Below are 9,515 nucleotides of genomic sequence, written 5' to 3' on the forward strand. Positions count from 1 at the left end.
GCCAGCATGTGGTCTCTGAGGATCAAACTGCAGGCTGCCTTCCCTGGCAGATGTGTCTCTTTAAAAACATCTTTTCCTCAGCATTTCTGCTGAGTGCCTAGGGGAGATTTGCGGTTGCCCTGCAAAGCTTCTGCCTTCATTCACCTTGTGGTGACTGTAACGTTGCTACGGTGAGTCCCTCAAGGACTTCCTGAGCTGTCTTAGAGGCTCTCCTTGCTTCCTCTCACTGCAATGGAGAAGCTCCCCAGACTGTGAGAATCCTTCCAAAAGAGAGCCTGGATTTGTGAAGTTTCCTGTTTGCTTAGCTATGAAACTACAGTTTTACCCATCTCCCACCTCTTCAGGCAGCTGTTACCACAACTGTTCAGTTTTTCCATTGGAGACTCAAGGATGTTGCATCTATATCTCATTCACATCTTCCAGAAAACACTGTGAAATCTTTCTTTGTAGCAGAATCTCTGCTTCAGACCCCTCAGATTTACACACCATGCATGTTCCACATGTGCTCTCAGTTTCCTTGGTGTCTGCTTTGCAATAGGTTTAATCTCAGGGCATTTTAGAACACAATTTTGGCATATTTCATTTTTGATTTTCTGAGTACTCGTGATGTGGCATCGCTATGTGTAACCTGATCCCTTACCTTGTGTGATTCTCATCCTGCTGGGAAGGAAGGGGCAGAGGGTTTAGCAATGTTTCCAATGCCACATGTACAGAGCGGCAGATTCCAGACTCATCCGTCTAAGAGCCTAGACTTTCTTTCCTTTCTCTTCTAATTGTTTCCATGTGAATAGCTAGAACTTTCAGTAACGCTGGACAGAAAATACAGGCCACAAGTGATCTCAGCATCCAGAGACAACTGTGAGAGCACTGGTAACAGACAATTCTGGGTTCAGTCTGTCTAGGAGGATCTACAGAGAGTGTAGATCGCATTGTAACCACAGGGGATTTTACTTAATACTCTGCAACTCTTTTTCCTTCCTCTTTCCCATGGAACTTTCATAAAGAGTAAACAATTATTATTAACTTATCCATTTTCTGAAATTATGCTCACCATGTAACCTTGTCCCAAAGTCACAGATGCTTTCTTTTTTCTGTTGTACTTATCTGTTTTTTTTTCTTTTCAAGATTTTGACTCTAAGACACTTCAGAGAAAAGAAAGTAGACAGGATGTGAACAACTCAACTGATCGGGAAGCTTCCATTTGAATAAAGATTGGACTGAAGTCAGTGATAACTTAGAACCGAAGGCAGAGCACTCAGGAGAAGAGGATTTGCAAGATTACCAGAGTGAGGACCGAGCAGAGAGGCCCCCACAGAACCAGAGTGATCTGCTAAACTCTGAGGGTCTGGAAGTCCTGAGCTGCAGGCAGGAAGCAGAACAGCAGGGTGGGACATAGGATTGCTGCAGATGGCCCTGTGAACTCTACAGCCTTGAGGCCCTGGCTGCTGCTCATGGAGCTCTGGGGACTCCCATGAGCTGTGAGAATCCCTCACTCCAAGTCTGACCTTTGGGAATATTGTGATAATTTGAGAACTAAGTCACTGTTGAGAGGGGAGGGATGGAAGAGGAGAGCCCCTGCTATCCACAGGAAATGTGAATGGCAAAAGGAAATGCTTTCTGCTACCCACAGGAACTATGTCTGTGAACTACTGCCCAGTTACAGAGAAACAGACTGTAGTCTGTGCGTACCCAAATTGTGACCATGAATTTGCAACCTTCCCTGCCAGCTCTGTCTAAACCTTTCTGGTTTCTGTTGATGAAACTCTTTTCCCATTTATACTATTTTAAGACCACAGAAACACCTTTGTCTCTTATTCCAACCAAAGTTTCTGAAACCTCTGTGGGTGTACCAGAGGGCAGATGGCCTGACTCTGAGAACATGCTTAACAAAACATGAACAAGAGCATGAATGAAGCTTTAAAAACCTTATGGCTACCTAAGACTTAAATAGTACCTTAAAACCCTCAAAACTCAGTGAATTAATTTAAGTATCAATGAAAAGGCAGAAGGACTATGTGGCCTGTAAATCATCCCAGACTGAAATTAATGTTTTACAAAATGGAACCTGGCTTATTACTGATTCTATGACCTTTGGTAAGGCAACACGTAGTCCAGAGGGCAAATGGGACAGCTAGTGAATGACATGGAATTCCCACAGCTAGCTCTGATTCAGGGTGAAGTCAAGACCTGTGTTCCCAGGTATAGTGTTTGATACCATGGTACAAGGCTAATGGGAGTTCACCAGTGATGGGATGTCTCTCAGTAGCCTGGCACCTTCTGTGATGATTCCTTTTGGAGTATCTGCTCAGTTGCAATAGCCCTGCCCCCTCTGGCATCTGTATCTGCACCTAGATCTTTCCTTGTTCCCATTTGCCTCTTATTCAGTGCATAATGACAGCCCAGGTATTCTCTGCTATAAATCTGAGATTGGTAAGCAGATGGAGTACTGCCACAGAGAGCTGACCGAAGCTCAGAGAGCTCGGAAAACAGCTCATCTGCAGAACAGACTCAGGGCGAGCACTGAAAGGTCAGAAGAGACGATGATGTCCAGGTCTCTAGAGCTTACTGTTTCCTGACTCCTGGCTTGATTTATAGGATTTATGACTTCTCTGACTTTTGATTCTAAGCCACATTCTTTAGACTACCCTAAGAAATGTTTCTTCTTTTCATACTCATCTTAAATCAGTTGGATTCTTTTATTTATTTGGGAGCAGTGGGAATCAAATCTAGGACTACACACCTGCCATCCATGCATCCAGTCCCTGAGCTTGTCTCAGGCCTGATTTGACTCCTCTCACTTACAGTCTTAACAGGGATCACGTGCCTGGTTGCCATGTGCTGCTTAGGGGTTCAGTGTCTGGGAACAAAGATAAAGGAATAAACATGCAGAAAATAGAGTAATACATGGACACAAGCAACTTAAAATGGATCTATTAGATACAGCAGCACAAGAGATAAAAAATAGGGACTCATCAAGTAAAACAATTTTTTTCTAGAGGGGACCCTGTAATAAAAGTGAAGAGAAACACACAGATTAGAGAAAAACATGTATAGTTCACCAGATGTCATCTGACGTGGGACCTGTACATGAAGCTCAAAAAGAAAACTCTATTAGAAATCATGGCATTCAGTGGTAAATGGATGGAAGTAGAGCATATTGTACTGAGTGGTGTAACTCAGACTGTAGGAGGCAAACACTGCAGGTTCTCATCTGTGGTTCTTGGCTCTGGGATGTGAATAGGAAACCTAGCATAGTCACTGGAACTAGGAAAGTAAAAAAGAACGAAGAAGTGGGGCGCTAGAGAGTGGGGAACATCAGGACATAGGTTATATGAAGGGAGAAATGGGTAATTGGGGGGCTTTAACTTGGAAGGGAGGATGGAAGTTAATACAAAAAGAGAGGGAGGAAGGACAGATAAATATATTAAGGAGCCTTGGAAAAAGACATAGGAGTCATTATTTTTATATTTACCCAAAATTACATATGTTATAAATATATGCACAGGACATGTATTTTTTGAAGTGCTGGGAGCTGCAGAAAAGGAGCAATCTCTAGATGTTTCTCTAAATTGGGCAGTAACTTCCTGGAAGACAGCTACTTCTAAGATCAATAACACATGCGACAGCTCGTGAGGATGCAGGGCAGGGAGTATGCGAACTTGTACAGCCACTATATTTGTATGCCATTGCTAGGGGCATGCAAACTTGTTCGACCACAGACTATACTTGTACACCATTGCTAGGGGCGTGCAAACTAGTACAGGCACTATAGATATACATATGGTCGTTCCTCAGGAAATTGAGAATCAGTCTACTCCAAAACACAGCTATATCACTCTTAGACATAATCCAAAGGATGCTCCATCCTACCACAATGACACTTGTTCAATCATGTTCATTGCTGCTTTATTCATAATAGTCAGAAAGTGAAAAAAACCTAGATGTCCCTCAGCTGAAGAATGGATAAGGAAAAGGTGCTAATCTACACACTGGAGTATTACTCAGTGGTTTTAAAAAATGACATGATGAAATCTGCAGTTAAATGAATGGAACTATACAAAAATCATCTTGAGTGATGTAACCCAGACCCATAAAGACAAATATAAGATATAGTCACCTATAATTGGATTTTAATTGTTAAATAAATGGTATTCAAACTATAACCCACAGACTCAGAGAAGTTAGGTAAAGAGGAGGACTCTAGCAAGGATGCATGGACTCCCCTGGGAAAGGGAAATAGAGTAGATTTTGATGGTGGGCTGGGGGCAGGTAGAGATGGAAGCGGGAAGGACCAGGTGTGTGGGTGTGTGTGTGCACGCGCATAGAAGCTATCTTAGTTTCAGACCCATCAACCCAGTGTCCCTACCTACATGACACATAAAATCACCATCCAGGCTGTGTCCAAATTCCTTACTGAAAAAAATCCTGCTGCAACAGATGGTTATTATTTTCATTTGTTCTGCAACAGTAAATATACAGAGCATATTCCTGGAATTCTCTTAGCACAGCTTCCAATATACTATAGCCTTGCTGGGGAACTGGCATGGAAAGAAATGGTAACCTTGTGTCTACTCTCCTGGTGTGAAGATCTGGGGACATCACAGTAGATTGCTAGACTAACCCCACAAAGTCCCTTTGTAGCCCCCTGGAAACAGAAGTGACTCTCAGAGACTTTCCCTGGTGCATTTCATTTGATAGGCTTGCAGGTTTGCTGCGAGAAAATGGAATGTCAGTAAGCTGTGATTTTAGAAAACTAAAGACTGAGTAAAGATGACCTCTCCCCCTTCTAGATCTGGTTCCAAAGGAACCAATGAATCAGGTTCCTTGAGTTTTATTTTTAAAAGAAGGCTTTGTCTCTAAAGATGTGTTCCCTGACGTACATAATAAGATCATGGTTTTGTCAAAACCTGACTAAGTCAGACTTTTTGTTATTGCCTCTACATAGAACCCCTAGGTAGAGAACATGTGCCAGGTTCTCTGTGTGTAATACTTGTCAATCACGGTTATTTCTAGAGTGATTTTTGGCCAGGAGTCCATATTGAGTCTGTTTACTAGTAATTATTTCTTTGTTCTGAGTCTATGTGATTCCACTGCCCATGCCATCTCAGCTCTCTCTACTGCTACGTGTCCCATGTATAATATGAATATAGAAGTTGTCCTGGTTAGGTTATTATTGCTGTGATGAAACACCATGATCAAAGCAACTTGGGAAGGAAAGGGTTTATCTCAGTTTACACTTCCAGCTAATATCCATCACTCAGGGAAGCCAGGGCAGGAACTCAAATGGGGAAGGAATCTGGACTCTGGGAGCTTGCTCCTCGTGGCTTGCTCAGCCAGCTTTGTTATAGAACCCAGGACCACCAAGCCCAGGAAACAACCCACACACAATGAACTAGGCTCTCCTCCATGAATTCTTAATTAAGAAAATGCCCTGCAGGCTTGACAATCTGATGGAGGCTTCTTAATTGAGGTTCTCTCCTCTCAGGTGACTTCAGCTTGTGTCAAATTGGCATACAACTGGCCAGCATAGAAGATCTCACCTTATTCCCCACTGTCCTCAGAAGATACAAAGCAAATATGAAGAGAATTTGGAAATAAAAAGTTTTTATGAAGAAGCCACAAAGCCATATCTCAGTCAGTGTTCAGAGTTTCTGTCAGGTCACTATAGCTAAATTCCCTAAAGAATGAAGGAAGCTGAGGGACTGAACTCTTACTGTGTACAGATGTCATAGACACGCATGCAGGGTCTTAGTTGTCAGTTCCCCAGTGAAGGACATGTTATTATCCATGTTGACTAAGGAGAACACAGGGTAGGGAGAAGGCTAGGTAAAGGGCAGAAGAATCAGCAAGAGGAAGAGAAAGAAGACAGTAATCCAGTCCAGATGTCTGAATTCAGTACCATGTCGAGAACTGAGAATTTCAGATATGAAGGGAGCTGATCCAAAAGAAAACCTTCTCAAGCACAGAAGAGGCGTTTCTGTTTGTTTACATTTGAGACAGGGTATCACTATGTAGCCCAGGCTATCTTCTATCTGGTCATCTTCCTGCTTCATCTCCTTGAGTGCTAGGAATATAGACAGGTACTTGCTACCACATCTAATTTTGATGCTGAGGAATTATTGTGCAAGCAAAGTATCAGAACTCACTGTCACAAACACAGAGAAAAAAATTAAAATGTACATACCTACACAGTTTTGGCCGTGGGAGGAGCTGGCACCCGGCTGGCTCTCATAGGGCACAGAGGCCAATGAGTGAGAGAGCAGAAGAAACAGAAGGGTGGTCTTGAAGACTTTCCTGGGGGGCTTCATCCTGAGCTGTGTACAAGGAGCTATGATCTTGGCTACAAGATGACGCTACTTCTCAACCCTGCCTGGCCCCTCTGTAGTTACCACACCCTGATACACACTGCCATGAACACACTGTGCAGCAAGTATGATGCAAGTGAGCATGTGCATATGTGCGCGCGCGCGCACACACACACACACACACACACACACACACACACACACACACACACACTGAGGCAATTCTGAGATGTTGGAGAAAGGCTCAGATGTCCAGATCTGGGAAGAGCTAGAGAAGTCCTTGGTGGACAGTCCCTCTGAGTAAAGCCTTCAGGAAAAAGAAATACCCAAGTTGCACATTGACAGCGACAGCACTTCCGGCTTCTGATTGCAGTCAGTGACCATAAACCACGTGAACCTTGAGGTTTGCCCGAAGCACCCTGTTGGGTTGGAAGAGAGAGGCCCTTCCCCTTTCATTCTTGCAAAATGAAATTAAATAAAAACTAAAACCTAAGAAGAAACATAACACCACCTGCACACAGCCCTTCAGCAATCAGATTGGCAGCACCCACATAGTGAAGAAGTTACAGTTGTAATGTAGAACAATTAAGATTATAAAGTGTAATGCAGAATTATGTTTATACTTATTAACTTTCTTCTAACTGGCTGCATATGTGAGGATGGACTCCTTGTTTTGTCAGAGAACCCTCTGGTCAGTGGTGACGTTCCTCAGACAAATAGAGAATATTCTTTGCAGGACCCAGCTTTCTTAAAGTCTTCTATTTGATATGCAGAAAACAGTGAACTGTCAGCAGGGCTAGATCCTCAATCTAATAAGAAGGGAAAACGTGAGAGCTAGCTACCTCGTATTGACTTGCCTGGGCAAGCTGCATCATTTTCCTTGAGAATTTGAAGATGTGTTTATGTTTTCCACCTGAGGGGCATTTGCTCACATTTAAGAGACTGATTTTTCAGCATTTGGCACTGTTTTTCTGAGGAAAGCAATCTGGGGAGAAGGACTTGAAAATAAAAGATACATTGGAATGTTTTGGCATTTTTTCAATAGGATATACCAAAGTTGCATGCAACACTAAGTCGAGCTCAGAGGCTAAAGTACCTCAGTCCAGATAAGAGTCATATGATTGTCCCTTCTTGCTTTGGCTCTGAGAAAAACTTACTGCAGACTTAGAATTATTCAAGTTAGTTAAATTTATTAGCATTTTTTGTTTAATAGAATAGCTTTTTTTTTTTTACAGTTTCACATGTATTCAATACGTCATACCTGTCCTCAATCCCTACTCCATACAGACTCTCTGTGGTCACCCCTAATATGTCCTCTCCTCACTGCCCTCTCTCAAGGACAATTAGCCCTGCCAGTTGACAATGACTTGATCTGAGTGCAGGTGCTTTGTTTGACCAAGCGCTGCTGCTTTTGATCTTTGACGTGATTGAGGGAAGCTTTAGATGGAATGGTGGAGTGACTGAAAAAATAAAGTGTTTGACTCTCCTATCTACTTTTACATGGGGAATGTAACAGGCAAGCAAGCCAATTTTCTTTCTCTATTTTTCTCAAATTTTTAGGGTAATGGTAGTATTACTGTATAGGGTTACTATGAGGATTCAGGTGACATTGAACCCAAAGCACCATGCCAGACAAGAAGTAAAGGTATAGTAAATTCACAACCTGGCTATATCCTACGTGGAGATGTGACAACATCTATTGCCCAGGGCAAAGGTGACATTCTAAGGCTCTATGATAGTTGCAGGGCAACATGTAATGTTTGGGGAAATGACAAAAACACTAGAAGGCAGAAATTATTGAACATCTTTTCTGGGCAAGTCAATCTTCACAAGTGCATGATCAGGTCTGTCTGACCCAGAGATTGAAGAAATGTTCCAGAAAAGCATTTGGAACAGTCTCAAGGCCTGAGAATGCACAGCTGCATTCAACATGGACAACCTCAGGGTCAGGGGCAGTGCAAGTTGTATATTCGTCACCACTGAGGTGTGATCAGTCTGCTGCACCTGCAACCTTGGGGGCATTGAATACATCCAGTAAGTTTGGGCTTTGAGTTGTCACAGTAAATGACCCTGTATCTCTTCAGCAGTAAGCAGGTCCCTTACCCTCTCTGTGGGTGACCTACCTCTGCTGGAAGAGGAGAGTTTTCTTCAGAGAGGTATGGCAGCGAAGTGCCTACTATCTAGCAGGAATTCAATACACGGCTTTTCACACCTGACAACTGAGTTCTTACTGGGCAATATCAAAGGAACACAGAAATTAGCAAGCGGTGTTACTGACACTAGAAGTGACATATACATGCCGCCTCCCCCAACCCCCTGAAACCAAACCTCAATGGTCCTAGTCACAAAAGTCAAGGCTCTCAGAAGGGTGGTTACACTTCCGACCAGAACTCCGTTTGTTCTTTAGGTACTGAATACAAATGGCTTATACTTCCGACCAAACCGGTGAAAAATCTTGGGGTCGTCTGAGGTTTATAAGAACTCAGACCCCTGCTTGATACCCCCAGAGAAGCACTGCTGTCAGATGCTCCCATTTTGATTTTCTCTAAGTTGATTCCTGAGAATTCCTTAGATTTGTTCCTTGCTGCACTCTGTTTCTCTGCTCAGAGGCAAACCTCAGGCTTTCTCTCTGCAGAGGAAGGCTGGGGATTTGTGATCCTGAAAACTGCAACTGCGGTTCAGGCTTGTGTGCAGGAATCAGGAATTACATCTGAGCAGCAATTGCCTCTACCTCTCATTCATACCAAGATCTTCATCGAGAAAAGAAGTAGACAAAAATGTAGGTGAAGAAAGACAGGATAGAAGCTAGTGTTGCTACAAGGAGCTCCTGGGTTTGGCCTTTTCTTTTTGTGCCTGGGTTTATACTGCTCTCTCCTTGGTCTGGCTGCAGACTTGTCCTAGCTGACTGGCTAGACCCAGACCCCCTGTAGAGTGCACTTTCCCTGGTCTGAGCCCCATTCTATACCATGCCTGCTCTGCTCAGGAGCTGGTAAATTTATCCTGACCAGGAAGCATGTGGATTTTCTAAAAGAGCTCCAGAGGTCAGATGGGGAAGTAACCCATTGCCATGGCTTCCTGCTTAGTAACTATGTACCCTGAAACCATCTATTTATTTAACTATAAATATTTATTCATATTTTATGTATATGAGTGTGTGCCTGAATACATATGAACACTATGTATCAGATCAGAAGAGGGTGCTGCATTCCT

The 9,515-nt window shown here is 43.1% G+C and overlaps 1 protein-coding gene across 13 annotated transcripts in view; it reads right to left on the bottom strand.

Moving 5' to 3' along the window:
* Aoah (acyloxyacyl hydrolase) overlaps positions 1 to 6,633 on the bottom strand; it is a 241,350-nt gene extending 234,717 nt beyond the window's left edge. For 6 of the 13 annotated variants that reach the window (XR_005495320.2, XR_005495322.2, XR_005495323.2 and 3 more), the window contains exon 1: positions 6,185 to 6,631. Coding sequence is in view for 5 of the 13 variants with exons in the window: in XM_039096014.2 (XP_038951942.1) it covers positions 6,185 to 6,308 (124 nt within the window). In the remaining 8 variants the exon portion in view is untranslated. Of the gene's footprint in view, positions 1 to 6,184 lie in introns of all 13 variants that reach the window. The other 7 variants (XR_005495324.2, XR_005495325.2, NM_001191940.2 and 4 more) reach the window with 6 other exon arrangements.
* Between the last annotated feature and the right edge of the window lie 2,882 nt (positions 6,634 to 9,515).

This window comes from Rattus norvegicus, chromosome 17, assembly GCF_036323735.1.
Source record: "Rattus norvegicus strain BN/NHsdMcwi chromosome 17, GRCr8, whole genome shotgun sequence".
Lineage (NCBI taxonomy): Eukaryota > Metazoa > Chordata > Mammalia > Rodentia > Muridae > Rattus > Rattus norvegicus.